This window comes from Lepidochelys kempii, chromosome 19 (assembly GCF_965140265.1).
Source record: "Lepidochelys kempii isolate rLepKem1 chromosome 19, rLepKem1.hap2, whole genome shotgun sequence".
In the NCBI taxonomy this organism is placed as follows: Eukaryota; Metazoa; Chordata; order Testudines; family Cheloniidae; genus Lepidochelys; species Lepidochelys kempii.
In genome coordinates this window covers 10,998,472-11,022,966 of record NC_133274.1, presented here as the reverse complement: position 1 = coordinate 11,022,966, position 24,495 = coordinate 10,998,472, and the positions used below count along the sequence as shown (strand labels likewise).

The following is a 24,495-nucleotide window of genomic DNA, read 5'->3' as shown; positions in this document are numbered from 1 at the left end:
GACCGCCATGAGCCTGAGATCAGGAAGGAACTTCCTCCAGGAACAAGTTGTTCTATACTAATCGGGGGTCCCTTTGAAGCAGCTGGGATCAGTCACTGGGGGGATGGCATACCAGGCTTGATGAACCATTGGTCTCACCTGGGCCAATTCCTGTGTTCCTATAATTTAACAAATATAACCTCATGCGGTCTCTTCTACCATTCCCCTCCTCCCCCTGAAACCACCAGAAAGGGCTGGTTATTAATGTCCTAACACCCTTTTATTCTGCTGACACCAGACAGAATTTCCCAATTTGACTCCTAGCCCAGGCACAAGTGCTGGCTAAGCTGCCACAGCTGACTTCTGGGGGCACCAGGAGAAGCTGTTTCCCACTGCACTGATCCAGACAGCACTGGGAGGAAGGAGTAAAGCCGGGTCATGCAAAAAGGATAACACGTCAGCGGGCCTGATTCAGAGTTGACGCCGCTCTGTCGCGTTCAGTGGTGTTACTCCTGATTTACACCAGCTTGTGTGATGAGAATCAAGGCCCCGTGCCTCTGCCGGCTGCGCATACGGTCTCACAGATGCACTCGGATTTCTCTCTCACTCACAGGCACATGCTGGGTGAACCCACGCCCCTCTGTGACACCCGGAGCCCAGCGATGCTGCCAGATGTCCTGCTCTGGACGGTGCAAGGATTGCGTTGCCATGGCCCTCCCGGGAATTGAATCAAACCGACCACAGCGATTTCCTGCTTTTCAGACTTGTAGGCTGCCACAAAGGTCTGCAATAGCTCAGTTAAAATCCGGCCTCCTCTGAGGGTGATTTTTTTTCTCTAAAACCCTTCCTGTGCCCCTGAACCCACCAGCCCCTGACCATAGAAACCGAGCTTCTACCCCCTGCTCTGACCCCGCTCGTGATTCGATGTAAGTAGGAACAAAATAGGTTTACAGACACATCGCTGCCAAGGAAGTGTGTGTCTCAGGAGGCCAGTCCAGCAAGCCTGCCTTTAAACATAAGATGAATACAGTGTGAATGGATTGCGTACGTTCACACAGGTTCACCATGTGCATGGCGTAGCATCCCTACGCGGCTAGGCCGTAAGACATCCCGCTGTTCCAGCCTGGTTTTCTAGTCTGTTTCCTTTCAGGTTTACAGATGGAAGGAAGGGTCCCTACAGTGCCAGTAAAGATGAAACCAAAAGCCTGGATCCTTTGCAGAAGTTCAGCGGGCGACAGACGTGCGCTCAAACCAGGTGCCGAGGAGGGCCGGCCAGCCAAGCCAGCCACACGGTGGCAGCGTAACCCCACGCAGAGGCATCAGGAGCCTGGGCGAGAGAAGCAAGGCCCCCGGGCAAGCTGAGTTCCCGTTAGCCCCTGGTGCGTCTCCGGGAAGAGCAGCGGGAGGGGGCTGCAGGGAGTCGGGCCCCCTCCCGTGAACAGTGACTGATGGGACGGGTGTGCCCCTCTTTGCAGGCTGTGGTGGTTTTGGCATGCACTCGTGGGCATTGTGTTGTCCCCTGCCGTCGACGGAAGTGCTCAAGGCCTCATGTGTGAGAATGGACCCTGGTTCGTGAGCTCCGCCTGCCTGAGACCTGAGCGATTCGACACCCACAGGCCCCGGGGATTGTGCCTCGCTAGATTTCCCCCTTGCAGGGAAGGGACCCATCCAGGCGCTGCCCGCCGGGTCCGCCTAGACCTGTCTAAACTGGGGCCTGGCTCTGTCCGATGCTGGATCTTGCCCAGCTCATCCTTCTCTCTAGAGCAGAGCAAGTCAGGACCCCAACGGCCGCGCCCTGGAGACGTTTGGCTCTACGTCCAAGACACGGGGCTGCGGCCTCTGTCTAATGGGAATGGAGGAGGCTATGGGGTGGGGCCGGGCTCAGGACCTCAGCCCATGTGGGCGCCCTCGGGTGATGCGGTCACTGGGTAAAAGTGGGAGGGTTGGGTCAAAAGCCAATGTGGATTATCAGGACGGGCACCCACTCAGGACTGAGGCTTGAGTCGGGATTTGGGCAGCTCAGATGCTTTTGATCCTCATTTAACAGCAAGGAGCTGAAAGCAGTGATGGCACCTGCCGCCCCATGGTTGTAGGAGAGAGGCTCTGTTCTTCTCTAGTACCTTTGACCCCATGCGCTCCTTGTCCTTCACATGTATTAATGAATTAACCTGGGTCTGGTGACTCAATGTGATTATCCCCGTTTTGCACAGGGAAACTGGGCCACCAAGAGGTGACGTGACTTGCCTGAGGTCACGCAAGTCAGTGGCAGAGCAGGGAACAGAACCCAGGAGTCCAGACTCTGAGTCAGTGTGTGCTCTAAGCAGGGTCTCTTGCTTTAACCGTGTGTGTGTGTCTAGGTATAGGCTGATGCCTGGGCTGAAAGCCATTACGTGGTGAAATTCAATCCAGGGGCTTGGGGATAGAATAAATTCAAGTGGTTTATATAGATTCTCAGGCCCCTCAGCTTGAGTTACAGCCTTAGGAATGGCTCAGGGCCCATGCATTGTTATTCACAATTGGTGAGGCGCACGTATAAATATTCACCAGTATAAATATTCAGCTAGGATTAATTGCTTCTGGAACAGAGACCTGTGCAGGTGGCATAGCAGAACAGGGCCTCCGGAGCAAGGACTCTCGGTTCGGTTATAAAGTGGTGACTGGGTCACGGTTTGTTAGCTGCCACCAGCATCCCGTGTGACGTGTTTTGTGCGCGGTCGTGAGCATCGCACAGGACATACATGCCAACAGAAAGCAGGGGAGGAAAGGTGACGTCCTGTCAAAAGCCATGGGAATTTTGTTACTAGTTTTAAACCGGAGCGAGGGGATGCGGCAGGTCCTACCCAGCTCCTTTTAATTCCCTGGGGCTTTGGGCCAGGTTGGGATATATTTTTTTATGATAACTATAGACATGAACTTCAAACCCGACAAAGGACTTGGACAGTTTTAAGCAGCTCTTTGATTAATATGTGACCTTTCAATGCTGTGGATTAAATTAATAAATCTTTTAAATTTAAACCTATGCCACTTGCAATGTAATGTTTTTTGTATAGTCGTCTGGGGGGGGGGGGGGGGAGATCTGCTCCTCTTCTCCGCCACAGATGTGTGTTATGCCCACAACTCCACTATAGTGCGTATGCATATACAGCAAAAGAGGCAAGATTACTACCAGGTAAAATCCTATGAGATCCGAATATGTGCATCCTTCTGGATTTTGATCTGTTACTAAAAAATAGCAGAAAATTCAAGGCTGACCTCATGGGCTAAATGATAAAACCAGCCTCTCTATGTGCCCGCTCCAACAACACGGATCGGGTGCCTGTGCAAATTCTATCGATCCAGGTGGAGGGCGCCCATCCTGGTGGCGGCTGCAACGTCTAATATCATGGCGCTCTCTGCATCATCTGCTTACCTACCAGTCCCCGGCAGACCCACTGACGTCCCTGAAATCAATGGGTGAGTGCAATGAACAGGACTTAGTCCTAGGTGTCTGTTGATACCCAAATATTAATTAGAATTGAATACACAATAAGCAACCTAGGAGTGTATGTGTGGGTGATACATTTTCTGTTTCATCTGCACCTATGTGTTACTTCATTGATGACTCACACATGATTAAAATTCTAGTGATATTCCCAGACCCCTGGAGTTAACCCTTCACTCATCACTCAAGAAAATAAAATGTCATAACAAACATCAGTCATAGTATGTATTTTAATTGTATTGTATCTATGAGCCTCTGTGAAATTAACAATGAGCGAGTGCTTTGAGAGCCTTGGAGAGAAGGCCCTATGGAAACACAAATTTGTATTGAGATGCAGCATGATTGAGGGGGCAGGACACTGGACTGAGGGGAGGAGACCTGGATTCTACTCCCAACCCTGCTACTGACCTGCTGTGTGACCTAGGGCAAATCACTTCCCTGCTCTATGGGGAAAGGAAGTATTTTTTCACACAATGCGCAGTCAACCCGTGGAACTCCACAACATCCTCTGGCAAGAAGGCCAAGACCATAAGAGGGTTCAAAAAAGAACTAGATACGTTCCTGGAGGCTAGGTCCATCAATGGCTATTAGCCAGGATGGGCAGGGATGGTGCCCCTAGTCTCTGTTTGCCAGGAGCTGGGAATGGGTGACGGGGTAGATCACTTGATGATTATCTGTTCTGTTCATTCCCCCTGTGGCACCTGGTATTGGCCACTCTCAGAAGACAAGATACTGGGCTAGATGGACCTTTGGTCTGACCCAGTGTGGCCCTTCCTATGTTCTGTTTCCCCTCCTGTTTTGATTGTAATCTCTTAGAGGCAGGGGCTGTCTCTTACTAGGTGTTCGCACATCACCGAGCGGTACCAATCTTGTCCAAGACTTCTAAGCCTTCCTGTGATCCCCGTGCTGATCATGCAGTTCCGAGGGCTGTCGATCCCTCACCACGTTTTACGTGAACCAAACAGAAAGTGAGAAATGGTCATGCTGTTTCATAGTGCTTAAGGCACAGCTTTGGATTTTGCACATGCAATTTGACCATGCAATTTTGCGTGTGTGCGTGCGTGTTGACGGGGCATATGAGGAATATCCACTTTGTCCACAACCCTGTACTGCCAACACCAAATGTTCAAACATCACGAGTCAGGGCCTCAAGCACCATGCGATGGGCTTAAAAAGCAGGAGACTCTTTAAAGAGAATTCAGCTGGGGCTCTTTTCGTTTGCCTTCTGGTTTGTGATGCTTTAGGGGGGCTTTGGGGTCACATTTTCAATCTTTTGGCCACAACCAGGGTTAAAAACTTACTTGTTTTTAATGAAAGCTGAGAGTCTCTTGTACTCACATGACTCCAGGGGCTGGGGCTTTAATAAATACACCCAATACCATGGCAACCCCAGCACAAATGGAGTCCAAGCAGGAATTCACCCCGAGTAAGTCACATAGAGGTGGCTTGAATATTTAGGCTGATGTTTCCAAAGCCACCGTACAGGATTTGGATGCTTCCTTCCCAATGGGAATGGGGTGTCTAGATCCTCTCGAATGGCTTTGAAAATGTCATCCAGAATGTACACAGCCACCCCACCCAGAAATAGGGAACCCCCAGACCCTCCACCAGCATTGCCCCAACCCTAGTGCTGAGTCCTGCAAACCGGAGACAGTGCAAGGCAGTCCCTTTGCCAGCACCTGTCCTGAGCCCTAGTCCATGGGCCCAGACCCTGGTGCCACCCTCCCAGTGCCATAGTCTGTACTGACTGAGTACCAAAGAGAAAAACACTGGGGTTTGGGCAATGCTGAAACAAAGTGGATTTTTCCCATCCTGTGTGCGTTTAGGTAGCAAGATCATCAACCGCTAGCTCCCTGGGACTGTCTCTCTTTGTCTCTCCCCCGAATATCCTGGCAACAGCAGGGAGGAGAGAACTCCAACCCTCCAGCAGCCCCGCCGGGAGCGAAAGGCGAATCCCCACGAGCAGTAGAGAGCCTATGACACACACACCGCGGAGCAGTTCCGATTCCACCCAGCAGAGGGCAGCGGTGCCACATCCCAGGGGTGGGGGTGGGGACAAACCCCCCCCCCAAAAAATAGAAACAACCAACCAGCCCGTCCTGCGGTTCCCAGCAGGCTGCGTCCGGAGGGCCCCGGAGCCTGGCTGTGGGTGCAAAGTTCAGCCCCAAACTTGGCAGAAGTTGGACGGCCGGGCGCGGGAGGTTGGGAGGGGGGCTCCGAGCCCTCGCAGCCGGCTCCGCGCCGGGCTCTGCCCCCCGCCCCAGCTCGGGCTCGGCGGGGACTACAATCCCCGGCATGCCCCGCCGGAGCGCTCCCTGGGGTTCCGGCTCGGCTCCGGCGGCTGACAGGCGAAGGTAAGCAGAAGTCGGAGGCAGGCGGCGGCGGCGGCAGCAGCCCCCAGCGCTCGGGAGCGGCAGGCGGCGGCGAGCCCGTCCCCAGCCCCGGCAGGCTCGGCGGAGCCCGGCAGGCAGCGCGCAGCAGAAGGCGAGAGAGGAGAGAGCAGGGGGGGAAGGAGGAGGAGGAGGAGGAGGAGGAGGAGGAGGAAGAAGAAGAAGGTGGGGGGGGGGGGACGAGCAGCCTCCGCTGCAAAAGCCAGGGCTCTGCTCTGTGTCTTCATTTCCTTTTCCCACCCAGCCCCGAGAGCCGCGGCGGAGGGTGGAGAGCGCGGAGCCGGGGAGCGATTCCTCCCGGGCTTGCAACCCCCCCTCCGCCCCCCCCCAGCCCCGCAGCCCCCCCCCCGCAGCCCCCCTCTGCTCCTGGCTTTTCTTTTGTGTGTTTCCCAGGCGGAGAGAGCGAGAGGCGGGAGGGAGCGGGGCAGATCGGCGGGGCGGGCAGGCGGGGGGGGGGGCCGTGTCCAGCCGTGCTGCCGGAGGAGAATGTGAGCGGAGGCGATGAACATGCTGTCATTGAAGGTGGCCGGTGGTGCTGAGGGCTCCATGAATCTCTCTGGCAGCAAAGACTCAGCCCCCGTGGAAGAGAAAAACCTGCCCCGGCGGGCGGCTTCGGAAGGGCTGGGTGCCCCGCAGCCGGCTGGTGAGTGCCAACCTTTCCTTTTCCCTGCCGCCCCCCGCCCCTGGGACCCCCCCCACCCCGCCGCTGCTCCGCTCGGGGCTGTTGGGTTTGCCAATCGACCCCCCCCTCCTTTCCTCTCCCCCCCCCCGGTAATGAGCTAATCTAGCAACTTGCTGCAGAGTGCTTGGGCAGCAAACTCTGTGGGGAGGGGGTTAAAGGGCAGCCTGCAGTCCAGATGAAACAGCCTTTGTCTCCCCGTGTAGCAGCTTGGCAGCAGTTGAGGCCAAGTGGGTTGTATTTCTCTTATTTCCTGTCCGCCCTCCCCGAAGCCCACACCGCTCCGGTGACTGCCTTGCAATATGCTCTCCATCTCTCGGTGGCTGCCTTTCTGTGTGTGTGTGCGCGCCCCCCCCCTTTTAAAAAAAAAATCCCTACCGCAAATCGCTTTAGGTGTAAACACTAATCTTGCCTTGCACATGCAGATGGGGGCGATGCAGGCAGGGGCTGTGCATTTGAGAAGCCCCAGAGTAAGAGGATATGTTTACTAAGTGGCGGGGGTGGGTGGGTGGGGAGCTGCTTTGAAAGGGAAGGGTGGGTGGCGAGGCGAGGGGAGGGGGGGGGGTTTGGAATGGAAGATCAAGCCAACAGTCCTTTATTATTTCAGCATGTGGGTTTGGTTCTAGGCAAAAGCGTGGGGGTGTCGGGGACAGACGCCTCCTGGCTCTGGCTCATTTCCCCCCCAACCCCCCCCCCCCGTTTGGCAGGGTGAAGTTGCATCCTCTGTGAGAGTTGTTCCCAAATTGCTGGAGTTTTAATTGCAGTTCAAGGAGCAAAAGCCGCAGAAATGTTTGGCAAGGGGGATATGAAGGCGGCGGGGGGGGGGGCAGGGAGGTAAAGGCTGGGGTGGGGAGACATTGTCTGGCAAGCAGAGTTGTGTGCGCGCTGGCAGGGCGGGGGGCGGGGGGAGTTACTGGAGCCAGCGTTACCTGTGGAACAAAGTCGCCTACTTCTTTAAATAAATAAATAAGCCTGGAATCTATGCGTTTCCTTTTGGAGGGATGTGATTTCACAGGGTTCCTCTGCCTGCCTCCCCCTGCATGTGGGATTGCTGAGTGACAGCTGTCAGGCTGGCTTCTGTCCACTAGAAGGCAGGCGGCAGTTATAATGAAGGATGTCAACAAAATTTGTGGTGATCTTTCTTTTCTCCTGTCTGCGCCTGTATCTCTGTGATATCAACCCAGCCCTTCCTGCTGTGCTTCCCCCCACCCCCAAAGGGGTGGGGGCTGCTGGACTGGACAGCAGAGGGATAGACCTTTGGTTGGTGGGGGGGGGTGTATGTGGGGGGGGGGGGAGTTTTCTTTATGGTTCATAAAGGCCTTTAGTAAAGCATGGTGAAGGTGCTTGGCTGGGCTGTCCAGGGGGGAATGCTGCACAAAGTTGGATGCATTGGAGACCCTGCTGCTACCTTAAATTCTAGAGAGCTAGTTCTTAGGGGCCAGATTTTTGTAAGAGTCTTTTCTTTTGGATATATATATTTTTTTTAGATCCCTTTGGTGCCAAGGTGCTGCACCCCCTGCTTGCAAATAACACACTGGAATTCTTAGCTCAGACCCAGACACAGGGTTGCTGGAGTAACTCCACTGAGCGGCACTAGTGGGAGACCAGAACTACCCCCCTGGGTGCTTAGTTGGAAAACACTGAGATTCTTATACATCCAGAAAATCAAACTACCCTAGCAGCCAGGCTGAGGAGACTGAATACTCTGCGAGCTCACTTGGCAGGGGCCAGTTTCTCCCCATGCAAGACCAGGTGGCCTGTGCATAGAGAACTTGGCATGTTGCTTTGGGAGTGGAGCTCAAAAGCCCTATTCTGAGCTCAGTTTCGCTGGTATAAACCCAGCGATTAGTGGAGTGACTCCAGATTGACACCACCGTGACAGAGAGCAGACGGGAGCCCTAAGAACTTAGGCACTGATTCAGCAAACACTTAAGCGGGCGCTGAAGACCCACTGAATTCAATGCGACCTCTTCAGAGCTTTGCTGAATCGGGGCGTGATGACTCATTAGGTGTCCCCTTGCAGTGACTGTCTTGTTGTCTGTGGGATCTGGAGGGGGAGGGGGAAATGCTGCTCTTTATGCCTATGCAACCGGAATAGGCCAAACCATGCCTGGTGCAACTCCACCGCAGTCCATTGCCTCCTGGGCCGTTACGTGGCGGGACGATTTTAGCCCCTTGGACCTAACTGTGCCCTCACTCATGCTGGCTTTGCACTGAGCAGGCACCCCATTCCCTTCCCCTAAAGCAAACGCAGAATAGTCTGGCTGCATTGCTTTCCATGGAGCTGCTCCCGGTTGGCACCAGTGTTGCTCAGAGCAGGATTGGCCCCATTGCCTTGGACGGGGGGGGTTGCAGGAGACGTATTGGCACCATGGTGGGAACGGCGTGGGCAAGGACGTGATGCAGAGTTGGGAGCTGGAGGCTAGGGCAGGAGAGGCGATGGAAGGTTATAGGAGGCTTGAAGGGGCTGGCTGGACAGAGTGCCTGCCCTGGCCTCCTTAGAAGAGGCAGCAGGGACCCGGGGCAGTCTATTTCTGCTGAGATCCCGAGGAAAGCTCTGGGAGAATTGTAGGCTTCTATAAATAGCGTGTGTCAGCCAAGTGGAAACAGGGCCTTGAAATGCTCCTGCTATTCTCTCGAGTGCTGGAAACCAGCTCTCAGTAAACAGGCTTTGGTGGGGAGGGCCCTTTCCTACTTCTGGACTTGTAATGTGGGTGGATGGGGGGGATTTCTGCCTGGAAGTGGAGCCCAGCACCCCACGGAGAAGGGGCTTTGGACACCAGCCTGTGGCTCTGTCTGGCTGGATGTGCGATGGGTCTTTTGCATTGAAGATCTTCTCCCTTGCGCTCGATGCTCGGTAATGGACAGTCTGGTATGTGCTGTCCTGTCGGGCTGAGCCTTACTAAAGTGACTAGTGATTTTGGGTGCCCAACCTGAGAACTCTTAAAAGGGCCTGGGTTTTCAGTAAGTGCTGAGCATCCTCCCTCTGAAACTCAGGCCCCTTTAAAGTGGATCAGGTCAGGCCTCCAAAATCCCAAGTCACTTGTGAAAATCCTGCCCCTCATTGAGTGCGTGTGATCAATGTATCCATTGTCGACTCGCCAGATCCATGGGGGCTCATTGTCGTCTCCTCTAGCATGCCACCATTGACTTGGAGTTATTCCTGATTCTACACCTGGTACGAGCGAGGAGCAACTCGGATCTGAGATGTTTAGCAAACCCATTGTGTGGTGTGTGTAGACCATGTTTTTGGCCAGATCCCTGGAAGGGTCAAGTGAAACGTACATTTTATATCCATGTGGAATAAAAGCCAGCAGGAGATGCTGTTCCATTTCCAACCCTGCTGATAACCTGGACATCTGTCCGGAATAAGCATACATTTTCAGCTGTTGGCTCGGCCTTTCCCCACCACCTCTATGTCAGGTGATGCATGAGGGGCGCTCGAAAGCCCTGACTTTTGGGGTGTTTGAAAGGTAAAGCTTTGCTTTGGAGCTTGTGTGTTGTCTTCCATGCTGGGGAGCATGAAAAGTGTGTTGCCCTCTGGCCTTCTGGGACACATCCCTTCCCACACTGGTACTCTCTGGTGCAATTCGTTGCCCCTCTGCTCTGCTATGAGGCATTGTCTGTTGCACAAGAGTGCGTTGTAGGGCTTGCTGTGACTCCGCCTCTGTCGCACACCCATTCTGGAGCATTGCACAGCTCCCCAGGACACTTTGGCTCTCTTCCATAAACGTGTGACTGCATTGCTCACTGGGGCATCTGTGCATGTCTGGGGCAGTGCCCTGACCACCATGACACGTTCTCTGGCTGGTGCGTATGTGTGAATGCATTGCACTGTGCTCTGTGGCTCCTAGGCTTTGTTCACATGCGTGTGTTACTCACTGTGAAATAACTGGTGTGACCCCCTGTGCGTTGCAGGGCCAGTCATAATGCCTCCTTGCACGTACTGGTGCATTGCATGGACCAGCAGGACACCTTTGCTTCTTTGCACACTAGTGCACCGCTTCTCTCCTGCATGCTCAGACTGGTGCTTTGCACTAACCGTTGCCATGTGTCTTTGGTCCCTCGTGTGCACATACACTGATGCATTGTATTGCCCACCCTTTCACCTTTGCTTGAGCACCTGGGTAAGTATTTTGTTTCCACAGCAAAACATAGCTTTAAGGCTGTAATTTTCTTCAGATGTGATCTCTGGGATGCCCGCTGCGACTCTTAGTGGGGTATATTCTGGAGCCCGGGATGAAAGGGATGTGACACACTCGAGATAGTTTAGCGGTGTAAAGAGAAACAGCCTGGAGTTTACTGGGCTGTCTTCAGGGCCCAGGCTAGCTTGCTGTCGAGAAGGTAGCATGTGCTTGCAATGTGATAAGGTGTGTGAGGAAGGCGTCCCGTTTCCAGCTTGGCAGTACTCGTCCATTTGGGCTGGGAGCTTGCTGAACTGGGCTTGGTCTCAGAAAAGCACAAAGATACATGGGGCAAGTGGGGGGATGAGTCCCTGTTCCTCTCTGTGAGTTTGCTGCTGGGGCTGCATATGGGGAAGATTGGCATGACGGTCTCCTCTGCTGGGCTGGCATCAATCACCGGTTCCATTGGCCATCACAGACCCGGCTCTCCCCCTGCGTCTTGGCTGCAAGAAGAAAAATCGGCATCAGAGAGTCCTGCCACAACTGGGAGAAGGGCGTCAACGGGAGTCAAACGTTTGATGGCGAAACGCATCCCTCTCCTTCCGCCCTGCTCCCCGGCACTGCACCTTGCCCAGCACTGAGACAGGCTGATGTTTTCTTGGCATGGGGAAGGCTGCTAGCCCCCAACGCCCTTGGGGCGGGGAGGTTCCCGGAGCATGGAGAGACCACTCAGGGGATCTAATTAACTAACAGAGCCCCCTGGCCCAAGGGAAGCAGGGTGCTGGGGGGAAAGTTGGGTGGAGCAGGTTTCCAAACAATGGGTTGCCCGTTGGGGCTAGTTACTTGCCTGGGCAGGAGGGCTGCCCCAGGGGAGCATCTGTTAGAGCTTGCAGGATGCATGCAGAGCCGAGCTGGGGAGAGATACGCGTGTATGTGAAGTTTGGTGTGTCCCCCTCCATCCGGGAGCGAGCTGCTAGAGAGGAGAGTTGCCTCAATCCAAGGGAGGGGTGAGGCAATAGCAGCCTGAGAGACCCCAAACCCTCCCCCCAAAAGCTCTGACAGCAGTGGTTCTGTTCCCAGCACTGGGAGTGGGATCTAGTGGTTAAAGGAAGTGGCTGATAGTGGCCCGTGGTCTGCAACCTCCGCTTGGCTGGTCAGTGTCTCTGCCGTGGGAGAGGGGTAAGACCAGACCAGGTTTGTGGGACAAAAGTGAACCTGGCTCTGCGCTGCAAGGTGCTGGAGAGCGGGAGACAGCTGCCTGGTACCCAGGCCAGGGGAGTCTGTTAGGGTGGAGCTCTTCTGCCAGCCCAGGTGGGGAGCAGCAGCCGTGTGAGGTGGTGGTTTGACTTTGAAGCCAGGCGGAGGCTGGGTGCAAAGTGCAGAGATGCCAGTGAGAAGTGGCAGCAGCCGTTGGGCCCTCCAGAGGGGGCGAAAGGGATGCCGCAGGCCATGCTGGCTGGGGAGCAGGAGACTTGGTCATGTGCATGGGAGACTCGGATTTTCCTATACATGGCAAGTCGGGGTGGGCGCAGAAGAGGCCACAATGTGGATTGTGGGGGGATGGCCCCATCAGAGGCAAGTGCTTAGAGATGTGGGGATGATGGGTTAGGAGAGGGGGAGGTGAGCTGAGACGTGGGTGGGGAGGGGCCGTGTGTGCAAAGGTAGGAATAAAGACACTTTTTAGGGACTGAGAGACTCCCCCAGGCACACCCCTGGGTGGAGAAGTGGGGCGAGACACACTGACATCTGGCAGACACGACCAGGGAGGGCAAGCGACCACTCAACATATGTGTGCATGGAGACGTGGGGACCGCCGATGCATCCTCAAATGGCAAGATATGGGGAGACTGGGGAAAATTGACCATGGTACTGGTCTTCCGAAAGGAGGATGCCGTGATCCTGGCGTTTGCTGGCCAGGAATTTCTATCCTCCCACATTAACTAAAGGGGCGCGCTTAAGAGAAAAATGTCAAAGGTCCCAACGCTCTGAAGGCTTGTGCTGGCACTTAACGTCCATGGGTCTACCCAAGCGAAGCCTGGATGTTAGTTTGTGCAAGATCAGGGTCTAAATATCTAGAGGTTAATGGAACCTTGGTGCGATAAAGATCAAATCTTGCAGTGCCGTAAATCCAGGTGGTATGCTGATTGACGCCAGCTGGCCCCCAGGAATTTACCCAGCATAAAATGTGATGGCTTTCCTTGGGATGGGATGATACAAGGGACGCTCTTAGGGGAGTGTGGTGGATGAGCTGTAATGCACCTGGATTTTAGTCAAGCCTTTGATAGGGTCTCTCAAAATCTTACGGGGAAAGTTAAATTGTCTTGGCCTGGAGTGAGCACCTGTGGGGAGTGAAAAGTGGCTGAAGGATTGTGGTCAGGCAGGGATGATAAAAGGCAACCCCTGGCCTAGTGTTTGGTGCCTAGTAGAGGCTGCTTTAGAACCAGTCTTGATGGTCCAGAAGACACTAAACTGGGAGGAGCCGGGAACTCCAAGACAGAAGGAAAATAACCCCTCGGGCTCTGGAGAGACCAGAAAATAACGAACAAAGATTTGGGTTTTGTGGAGGACATTCAAGTTGGATGGGACTTTGCTGCCAGAATGTAAAGCTATATTTAGGGAAAGTTATCGTCTTCTGATTTTGTTCCTTGTTTTCCAGCGTGGCTAGTAGAAACCCATGGGAAAACGAGCCGAACCAGATCTTGGAGGAGAGGGGAGGAATGTGGGAAGGAGTAATGGCCAGGAGAAACCGAAATGTGACAGTGGGCAGCAGGTTGAAAGGGAGTGGTTTGCATACTTGCGTGGCCGTTATGATAACAAAGAAAGCCAGGGTAGCCTTGGGCCTATGTGCTCTGAGACCTGGAACAGAGGAAGCTAGTGTCCTCCTTCCTCCCAGCACCACTCACCCCCTGCTTTGTGTGATGAGAGGCTGGGCTGTATTGACCGTCGGGGCCTGTTGGAAGGACCAACAAGGGAGGCTGACTGGGATCTGGGGAGGGTTTTATTTGTGCTGTGATTTGGAGGGGTTTCCATTGGGGAGCCCTTCTCTTACTTACCAATCCACCAGCCCATTGGCACCTTTGTAACACTTCCTGCAGCTCCTGGCATTTTGGATGCTTTTTAGAAGTGGCAGTAAGTCTACAGGTAGTTGGATTGTCCCAGCACCAGTGCCCTGGGAATGCTGTGCTCGGCTCTGGGCATTTTGTAACCAAGGGAGACCCGGGCACATTGGGAGAGGGTCGAGAGAAGAGCAGCAAAACAGATCCAGGGCTGTAGAGGCCAGCTGACATGGGGCTAAATAAGTATAGGTTGGCAAACGGCTGGAGCGAATGGGGCTGGGGGCATATGCCAAGGCTGCAGGGAGATTAGTTTGCATGGGACTGGGAGAGGAAGGGAGGCAGAGGGAAAACTTCGGTTGTTGTCAGGGGAGGAAGTTCCTGGCAGTGGGAGCTCTGGGAGCGTGGCCTACCATCTCGGTCAGCGTGTCGCAGGCTCTGAGCCTGCTTTGGCCGGGGATGGGGAGCTGGGCACGGTTTTTAGGTACTTCTATGGCCCCTCTTACTATAATCCCTAAGTGCCTCCAGTCTTCCGTGTATTTGTCCTCACATGCCCCAGGAGGTCAGGCAACGCTGTTACCCATTGTGCAGAAGGCGAACTGAGGCACGGATGATAAAGTGTCTGGGGTGGGGGAGGTCTATGGCAGAGCAGGGAATTAATGCAGGGCTCCCAAGTCCCAGGCCCATGCCCTAATCCCTGGGTCTCCTTTCCTTGCACCAATAGGGGTTGCTACCCAGAGGTCTCTTCCATTTCTGATTGCTGGGGGTCCATACATGTTGTGTGTACTGGGGTGGGAGGGGAGACCCCCAGGGATTTCCCCATGGCAAGGGAGGCTCCTGGTTCTGCAGCTGGTGAAGGGGCGTTGGGCACATACTGCTCTGGCCCGGCATGGGCTTTCCCCAAAGCATCCTTGGTCAGTGTCTTGGACCATGTCCCACCATAACCAGGTCTTAGCTGGTTTCTCTGCAATGCCCCCACCCCCGGTGCCGGCTTCCCCAGCAGCTCCCACTCACCTGGCATGTTCTCCCGGGTGTCCCCAACATGCGCACCAAGTCCACTGGCTTCCGCCAACCACGGGGTGTTAATGGGATATTGTGGTGTCTCTCCCCCCGACCCACCCCCCAGCACAGCCATCCCTGAAAAGCTGCATCCTGGGAGGGCTGGGGGTGAGCATGATGAGAGCTCCGGGCCAGAGGGGGGACACCTCGTTCAGGATGGGGGGACCCCCCTATGTGGGAAACCCTGGGGTATGCAAACAAGGGAAGCAGTGAGGATGGGGCTGGGCCTGCCATGCCCAGGGGAGCTGGTGGGGAAGAGAAAGGCAGGATGGCAACAAGGAAGCACCCATATCCCCCCCACGTCCCCTGGGGGCTGGGGTGAACCCCCTTGGGGAGGGCTGGGGGGAAGAGGCCTGGGCTGACCTGTGACCAAAGGGGGATGCCGAGCGTCTAGGGTGAGGTGTGGTGGCAGGACCTCACGGGGCGGGCAGAGGTCTGCAGGTGCAGAGCAGGGAGTGCCGCTGGAGCTGGCGTGGGTCTCGTGGGTGCTGTGCAGGAGGGGCAAAATGGAGGGGCCGAGCTCTGTGTGACAGGGTGGGGATGGCCGCCCCCGCACCCTCTAATGTGCTAGCGAAGGCCGAGGCCCAGTCCAGCTGCTCATGTTGGCTGTTGATGCGTCCCAGCTGTCTGCTGGCCCCTGGGCGCAGCTGGGCAGCTCTGAGGTGCTGGGTAGCGGGTGTGGAGAGCAAGAAGAGGACAGGGCAAGGAAAGAGACTGGGGGGGCAGGGGGGGTCTGCTGTTTGGCTGCCAGGCGGGCGTGTGTGCGAGGTCCAGATGGGGCCAGCTCCCTGTGAGCCAAGCTGCCATCTCGCCCCTGGGCTCGGGGTGGGGGCAGAATGGAGGAGGGTATGGGGCGCGGTGCCTGGGTTGGTTCCTTGCCTGGCGAAGGCCTGGCTAGCCCGGAGCTGTCGCCTGGCTGATCAAAGGTGAATTCCTGAGCCGAAGCCCCAGGGGCTGTAATCCTCAGGCTGCAGCCTCCTGCTTTCCTGTCTCCCTCCCCCACCCCTCCCCACAAGCCAAAGGAGCCCGGGTGGAGGTGCCTTCCTCCCTCCCTCTTCCCCCCCCCCCCAATCCAGGGGGCTCCTCACCCCAGGCAGTGTCCCTGTCAGCCGTTTGTAAGGAGATGAAAACAATCCACAAAACTTGTTTTTGGGCCTGGCATTCTCCCTCCTTCCCTCCGCACCCCCTACACCCGCCCCGTTTTCTCCCTCCCCCTTCCCACCTCTGCTTCTCTCAGATGCTTCAAAGGCAGGGATGCCCTGAAGGCAGCAGAAGCACCTAGCAAGCACACACTAAATATTTGAACATGGATGGGCAGGCTGAAATTTTGCCTGTGTCCCTCCCTGACCACTCCCCCCAGCTCCCCATGACCCCTTCTCCTCCCAGGACGATGGGGCAGGAAGAACAGACATAAGAATGGCCTTACTGGGTCAGACCAAAAGTCCATCTAGCCCAGTATCCTGTCTTCCAACAGTGGCCAATGCCAGGTGCCACAGGGGGAATGAACAGAACAGGGAATTGTCAAGTGATCCATCCCCTGTCGCCCATTCCCAGCTCCTGGCAAACAGAGGCTAGGGACACCATCCCTGCCCATCCTGGCTAATAGCCACTGATGGACCTAGCCTCCGTGAATTTATCTAGTTCTTTTTTGAACCTGTTATAGTCTTGGCCTTCACAACATCCTCTGGCAAGGAGTTCCACAGGTTGACTGTGTGTTGTGTGAAATTCTTTCCCCTCTCTACCCCCCTGGCCATCCCCATGTTCAGGAGAGGGGCTGTGGAGGTCTTTGCTCTCTGCCAAGCAGAAAAACACCAACTTGCACCCCCTCCGGCAAGCAGCAGTCCTCTTTGCTAGCGGGGGATCTCAGCTACCTACGGAGAGCCCAGAAAATCAGTGGGCATCTCTTCGACACAAAGCGCTCTAACTGCAGCCCCTGGCACACAGACGTATGCGCTAGGAGCCGCAGTACCTGCCTACGAGCTAGCACCCCAGTGCACGCTAGTATCCCATCGCTGACACCAGGGTGCCCCCAGCACACACTCACCCAACACACATTTACACTCCCCCAAGCCAAGAGGCACTGTCCCCTATCACATATATGTACACCCCTGAAATGTTCTGATACACACACATTCCCCCCCCCCCCCCGCAGCACAGGCCTGCAGCTCCTCACCAGACACAGGCAAACATCTGCTTTCAGAGCCATCTCCCGTCCCCCCCCTCCCCCAGGCTGAGAAGCACCCTCCAGCCCAGCCCCAAACCCTGCAGGGGCTCCTGACTCCCCTCCCCTCCCCAGCATTCCATGGGAGTGAAACACAAGTGCTGGCAGGGGCCGTCTCTCTCTCTGGCCTGCTCTCTGATTCCTGAACAAAGCCTCCCCTAGTTCTCCTGGGAGCCAGGGCTGAAACAGGAGAGGCGGCTTCTGCTGCCGCTGGCCTGGAATGGCTAATGATTGTTCCTCAGTCCCACCTCGGCTTTGCACTGGGAGAGCCAGAGCCCGGGGTGGGGGCTGGTGCTGGGGGCACTGGGGAGGAGAGGAAAGGGCTGTAGGGGTCTGTAGCTCGTCCAGGCCGGTCTGGGTAGTTCTAGTTGGACCCTGCAGGGTTTACCAGCACACTCCCCTCCACACCCCCACCCTCCAGGCCTTCCCCAGTGGGCATGCGGTGCTGAAGGGTGTTCTTGCTTCTGCTCTGGGGGGTTCCCTGTGCTGTCATAGGGCTACGTTCCCTGGGGACGTCCGGGAGAGGAAGTTGAGATGCAACAACTGGAGTGTAAATGCTGGGCCAGTTCTGCTCTCCCTGCCCTCAGGTGGATTGCGGATCAGCAAATCCGGATTCCTTCCAGTGTGGCCGAGAGCAGAACCTGATCACTGCTGTCTTTGCATCTCAGCAAAATGCCAGGCCCCCAGTGGTGCTCCCAGAATTACAGGAATCTCTTGGAGAAGACTTAGAAATCAGTCACCCTGGTGGATCTGTGGCGGAGGGGAAGCCACACTCATGGATTGTGCTAAATTCTGGGGTCCCCAGCAGGTCCCCTTCACTTACCTAACACTGATTATCTGGGGGGCTCACTGCACTTTGCACAAGCCTCACAACTGCTGCATTGCAAGGTGGGTCAGTACCATTATCCGTTCTAGAGATGGGGAAACCGTGGCTCGGATTGGGGCTGTGACTTGATCAAAGCCATGCTAGCAGGGGCTTTGTCAGAGCCAAGATTAGAATCCGGGAATACCTGGCTCCTAGTCCTGTGTGCAGACCATGCCATGCCTTGCTCAGTGCCATGATGGTGGTATTCAGGTGGGCACATGTGAGCCTGTTCACTTTCTAGGTATGTACAAGAGGCCAGATGCAGCCCTGGTATAAGGGGCTCTGGGTTATTGACTTCCATGGAGTCACAGGTCTGAATTTGGCTGCGGCGTGCCGCTCAGAGGCAATTCTCGAACACCAGGCTTGCTTCCTGAAGTCCAACTCCTTGCAGCAGAATGAGGCTTCCCCTCCCCATCCGCCTCTGGTGAAGCAAGCCCCTGTCGGAGCGCAGTCCCCGACAGCGAAGGTTATTTTAATGGATGCATTACTTTAAACGAACCCTTTGCCATCTGTTCCACCCCCTAATTACGAATGCAAAAAAAGCCCATCTCACAGCCAGCGCAGGAGAAAGTAAAGATATAAGTGATTTAAATGCATGTAGCTGCAGCTCTGCAAGCAGCTGGGATGGGCTGACTTCCACTCCTTCCTTTCGTCTCCTAGGCAAGTGGGGCAAGTGGCAGGGGGCAGGCCCTCTCGTGCCCCACGCTGAGGGTATTTCTTCTTGCAATGGGAGGGGTGGCTTTGCTGGAGAGCGGGCTCTGGCTCTCAGGAGGGGGCAGCAAGGGGGCACCTTGTTCCCCTCCCCTGCAGGTCAGCTTTGCCCCAGGGCTAAATTTCTCAGCTCCTAGGATTCTGAGCCTTCAAAGTGCAAGGAAACGTTTTCTGCCTTCTTTTGCTCCAGTGCATTGTGGGAATGCCAGCGGGGTGGGGGGAGTGTGCGAGAGAAGGAGAGAGACACACAGCTGCGTGCTGTTTCAGACAAACCCTGGTTCTAATCAGCTCTAAGCCGTGCCACCATTGATACGTTCAAGGCAGCTATCCGGTCAGGATGTTGCTTATTAGACGTTTATGCCGCGGTCATGCCTTGAGGCCAGGCAGGTTGGGACCCAGGGTGCTAGGCACTGTACAAAGATCTGGTAAATGATGGTGCCTGCCCCATAGAGCTTAGGGGGTGAGACTAGGTGATTTGCCCAAGGTCACAGAGGAAGTCGGTGGTGGAGCAGGGACTTGAATCCAGGTCTCCTGAGTCATAGGTCAGTGTGCTAACCACTAGACCATCCAGCCTACTAGTAGCCCCATGCTATTATGGCTTATATGGCACCACACGTGCACAATGGTGTCTCACAGGCCAATGGCAGAGACGAGACCCTCGGTCCAGGGAGCTTCCAATCTAAGCTAGAAGAAAGGTTCAGTTAAACAACTGATCACCCCAGGAAGAGAAGCGAGGCTTGGCTAGGGGGCTAAGAGGGTTCAAGTCCACAAAGAGCAATGTGAGAGGTAATGGCTCAGAGAGAACGTCAGCTGTTCCCAGGGCAGCGGGTCATACGCTGTGGCCTGGTTTCGCATATTTCGTGTTCGTCAAGGTTTCTCACAGCCCGATCGTGCAAGATTGCCCGGCGCCCTCCGCTCCCACACTTGGCACCGTTGGCCCCAGGATTTTGTAACTTTAACAGGAAAGCTAATGTGAATGCCCATGTCTGATGGGTGGCTATTGAAAGGGTTGTCGGGGGGCTTTTTCACCGACACCTCCCTGTAAGAGCAGCTGCACGGCTCTTCAGTGCCTTGCTACAAGATTCAGAGGGGGAGCTGCTGGAGTCACACGTGGGGTTATGGGACAGCGAGAATAGAGAGTGCCAAGAGACCCTTTCTGCACCATGGGGGTAGGGGTATGTGCGTTAGACTGTGTGGGTGGGGCAGAGGCCACATGGCTGCGGAGTCATTGCCAGGGTGTTCTTGGGGGACCAAATTCTGCACTCGTTCACACCAGTGTAAACTGTTTTTTTTTCAGAGCAGTTACTCTGGATTTACACCGAGAGCAGAACCTGGCTGGTAGTTTCCAATGTCATCGTTGCAACTGGCTCTGTTGTATATTACTCATGTGGTGGGGAAAGACTATTAAAAACTGTAGGGCAAGATTTTCTAAAGTGCCTAGTGATTTTGGGGGTCCAACTTGGGCACCTTAAAGGTGCCTGATTCTCAGAGGCAGGGTTGCTCAGTGCTTTCTGAAAATCAGGCCTCTGTAAGGTGGCACCAGAATCACTTTGACAAGGGAGCTGAGCAAAACTCCTCGCGGTCCTCCTCCGTCTCGCAGAGCAGGAGAGCCTGAATCAAATGTAATGGGACCATTTCTGCAAGGGTAACTTTATTTTACCCTCCTGTGGGCTGCCTGTTAGAGCTGCCCCTGCTCCATTTAACTCCATCGGTTTGACCAGCCAGGTCAGCCGATATGCCTGAAAATCCAAAGCCACACAGAAGGTCGGGGTATGTTTCTCCTAAGTGGTGCTGCAGGTGTGTGTGCATTTGTGGAGCTTCTGTGCTCAGAGAGGTTCTCTGGCCCTCTGCAGTGCCCAGCTCTTGTGACACTTTCTATTTTTTCTTAAAGCCCCAGCTCCCGGAGTCATGTGATTACAGGAGACTCTTGGCTTCCATTTAGAAGGAAAAAAAGTGTGTTTCTCTCTCCCTCCCCCTGTGTGGTTGCAGAGAAGCTGGAAAACACAATCCCTAACGGGTTAAAGACCAGAAAGCAAATAAAAGGCCCAAAATGTGTATTTTAAAAATCTCATTATTTTTAAGCCAATCTCATGCTTGTGGGGGTCCTGACTAGAAATTTTTGATCACTTGTGGGTGATGATTCTGTTTTCTGTGCGTGCGGAGGGCCATGTTTCTCTCTCTGGACACACACACGTGCTCTTGTTGATGAAACTGGCAGCTCCCTCATGCTGGTGTGGTGCCCTCGGGTCGCTATAGACCACCAAGGGATGAATTCCGCCAGCCCCGCTGCACTGTGTGTATTATCCCCCTCTTACAGACAGGGAGCTGAGGCAGAGAGGGGAGAAGTGACTTGCCTCGGCTCACTCAGAGAGACTGGGGCAGAGAAGGGCATTGGATGCAGGTCGCCAAACTCTTAGCCCTGTGCCTGACTCCAGCAGATCCAGCCTTCCTCCCTGGGAGAGGCCAGGGGAGCCCGGGGTGGGCTGACGATGAGGGCATGGGTGCCGTAGAGAGAATGTCACAGGGTCTGCAGCCAGCTTGCTCCTCCTGTCCTAGAGAGGGGAGGCAGGGGAGTGAGGGGCTGCTCCGACCCTTTTTGCTGTCCGCGGGGGGTCTGCCAGTGAGTTCAGGGGGTGGGGGGGGTCTGCCAGTGAGTTCAGGCCCAGCCCGTTCTACCCCCCACCCCCAGTCTTGTCTGTCTTCCTGGGTGCTCCAGTCTGTCCACGTTCAGCTGCCGCAGATGTGCCAGCAACTCAGAAAGAGGGAATTAAGTTGGGCTGGAGGAATTTTAAAGCTTGCTGCGGCCCTAAGGGTCTTAGACACCCCTGTGGAGACGGGCAGTCATGCAGAATTAATCCTAGTGGCAGCCCAGCTCCGCTTCAGCCCGTGCAGATCTTCGGGAGAACAAGAGGGGAGCGGGGTGGGGCGGGGCAGGGGAGCTCTCGATGTGGCTGTGGAAATTAATAATAAAAAATCCAAGCTCTAACCCGGCCTTCCCCGGTCTCGAAGGTGGGGCTGGTGGGGAAAGGAGGAGGTGAGGAATTCTCCCAGGGCTTAAGGAAGCCTTGTCGGAGACCGCAAACGGACCCCGGCTGCTCCAGCAAACAGCAGGCGTGGGCTTCCGAGGGGGGGGCGGGCGGGGTTCTGCTCTCATGGCCCTGGCTTTGCACGGGTGTGCCCGAGTGTGTGTGCGTGTGTGTCTCCAGCAGGGAAAGCGCGCCCTGATGTCTTCCCCCACCTGTCCCCGGGGTGGGAAACCTCGCAGCCCTGCCCTGGATGCTTAGGGTGCCGGGGGTGCCTGTGGGGGAGCCGGGAAAGCCTGGGCCCCCTCCACATGCTGGAGCTCGGTGACCCCACGCCACGTGACCGGGAAGAGCCCCCCCGATGAGGGATGATCTCATGGAGCGGCCGGCCCTGGATCATGTAGCTGGCGGAAGCCCCGGTCTGCAAAGGGGCTGCGGACGGGAGAGAGGTGCCTGATCGTCCTTCCCCGCCCCCGAAGGTGGGGCCCCTCCTGAGCGGGCAGAGCGTGGGAAACGCCCCCCACCGGCCCAGCCGCCCGTGCTCGCCCTGCCACGGGCCGGGGGGGAGGAAAAGGGGCAAGCCTTCTGCAGACCAATGGGAAAATTCCCCAACCCCCTCCCCCACGTGCAGCCCCCCGGAATTGGGGCCGTGCCCAGCGGGGTTGTGGCGCTCTCGAGTGCTCTGCAGCTGTTGCCTAGCCCTCTGCTCCCATGTTTTATAAATAATGCAGCACAGAGGCGTGTTGGCAGAGAGCGGTGCAGACAGTCGGATCGAAGGAGCCTTCAGCACAGAGCGAGTGAGAGAGGGAGGGAGGCTTGTGCAACTTGAACCTTGTGATTGCTGAAGGGAGCCGGGCTTCAGCTGGCTGGTGGATTCACCTGCCCTCTGCTCAGCCGCCCGGGAACGGCCGCAGGGGCCCCGCTGGGTAGGTCTGCGCCAGCTGCCCGGGGAGCTCTGGAAGGGAGCTAGGCCGCAGGGGAGCTGCTTCCCTGTGTTTTGGGAGGGGGTGCGCAGGCCTCACGGCCACTCTGGGGCGAGGGGAGGTCGCTGTTGTCCAGTAAAGCCAAGGGATGGGGACTTGGCCAAAGACGCTGAATGGCAGAGATGGGGGTAGGAGCCAGGCACGCTGACTCCCAGTTGTGGGTCCTGACATCCAGAATCCAGGTGCCTTGACTCCCAGCTCCCAGCGCGACCCCCAGTCCTCTCCTAGAGCCGGGAAGAGAACCCAGGAGTCCGGACACCGAGCTCCGTGCTCTCGCCACTAGACCCCACTCCTTGCCCTAGGGGAAGGAGGTGTGCTTTTTCCGAGTGACTCCCAGTCGTGGGTCCTGACGTCCAGAATCCAGGTGTCTTGACTCCCAGCATGACCCCCAATCCTCTCCTAGAGCCGGGAAGAGAGCCCAGGAGTCCGGACACCGAGCTCCCCGCTCTCGCCACTAGACCCCACTCCCTGCCTTAGGGGAAGGAGGTGTGGTTTTTCTGAGGGTAAAGATGTTTGTGCGAGTGAGCGAGCGGCAAGGAGCCCGCCGATCAGACTGTTCTGGGTGCACCCCGCAGAGCCTTCAAGGTGACACCCACACATCACGGGGGCCCTGCGTGGCTTAGTCGCCCCGATGGTGCAGCATGGCTTGCAAGGTTACCATAGCAACCTGCCGTTGCTAAACTAACCGGAGTAAACATTAACGAGGCAGCCGAGAGCCCCGCATGGGTCGGGGTTGGAGGTTGGGGATGCTTAGCAGGGGGTGGCAGAGGGAGCTGCTGGGGAAGGAGGTGGAGTGGGCCGTGGGTGGCACTCAGCCTTTGTGTAGGTCACTGCGGGGGCGGCTTGGTGCTTGGACCCTGCAGGGATTAGGGCAGGGGGGTCCCAAGCCTGCCCGATGTCCATGGTTCTGCTTGTCTTCCCCACGCCCATCTCCCCTCCTCCTGTCACCAGCAGCTTGTCACCCGGGGAGGAGCTAGCGACTGACTAGAAAACAGGCTTGTGGAAGTATTTTTTTTCCTCTTTAATTTAATTTCCGGCTGCGGTTGGAAAGATGTGTAGGGAGGAGCGTGGTCTATGGGCCAGAGCAAGGGGCTGGGAGTCAGGACTCCTGGGTTCTCGCCCAGGCTCTGCGTGGGAATGTGGGCCAATGGTTAGAGCAGGCGTCGCTGGGAGTCAGGATTCCTGGGATCTTTTCCAGACGCTGGGCGGGGGTGTGGTCAAAGTGCGGGAATAGGAGCTGTGGCTCCTGGCTGCTGTTCCCAGCTCTGGGGGGAGAATTTACAGCAAGGGACTCGGAGCCAGGACTCCTGGGTTCTATTCAGGTTTTTCTGCTGCCTGGCCTGGTGACCCTGGGCATGTCACTTCCCCTCTCTGTGACTCAATTTCTTCTATACAAGGGGGGTGAGGACACTTTGAAAACCTTCGTGGCTCAAAAATCTCTTTCTGCTCCATTAATCTAGCTGGCCTGTTTGCTGTATGTTGAGTTAAAAGGCCTTAGCCCAATGGGCAAGTGGTTCCAGGACCAGGGCAAGGGGTTCCTTCCTGTGGAAGGTTCCCTCCCAGCTAACAGAAAGCCATGGGGCTACCTGTGTGGAGCCGGTGAGCAGAAGATGGTGCGTCAGCAAGAAGGCCAGTGTCCCAGTCCAGCTGCCTCAGGAGCAGCCGGGGCGCTGGGAGTTCCCGGAGAGCCCTACACAGCCAGGGCCTCCGGCGTTTACCTTGGGAAGGAGCAGAAAGAGCCAGGCTCTTGTCCTGGGGGTGGGGATCCTGCGTGGAGCCAGGAAGTTGCACTGCAGAGGGCGGGGATTTTTTTTTCCAGCTCCAGGCTGCCTGCAGGGGCTGTTGGTCTTGTTTGATGGGGGGAAGGCGGCTTTGGGAGTGACAGGTGGATGTGTGGTGCTTCGAAGGGAGTGGGCTGCGGCGGGCA

At 56.1% G+C, this 24,495-nt stretch overlaps 1 protein-coding gene across 5 annotated transcripts in view; it reads left to right on the top strand.

Moving 5' to 3' along the window:
* Nucleotides 1-5,605: 5,605 nt before the first annotated feature.
* Nucleotides 5,606-24,495, top strand: part of AHDC1 (AT-hook DNA binding motif containing 1) — a 104,463-nt gene continuing 85,573 nt past the window's right edge. The window contains exons 1-2 of one of the 5 annotated variants that reach the window (XM_073318040.1): nucleotides 5,606-5,944; nucleotides 6,373-6,493. In XM_073318040.1, the coding sequence (XP_073174141.1) occupies nucleotides 6,397-6,493 (97 nt within the window). In that variant the 5' untranslated portion in view covers nucleotides 5,606-5,944; nucleotides 6,373-6,396. Of the gene's footprint in view, nucleotides 5,945-6,351; nucleotides 6,494-24,495 lie in introns of those variants that run through there. The other 4 variants (XM_073318038.1, XM_073318037.1, XM_073318036.1 and 1 more) reach the window with 4 other exon arrangements.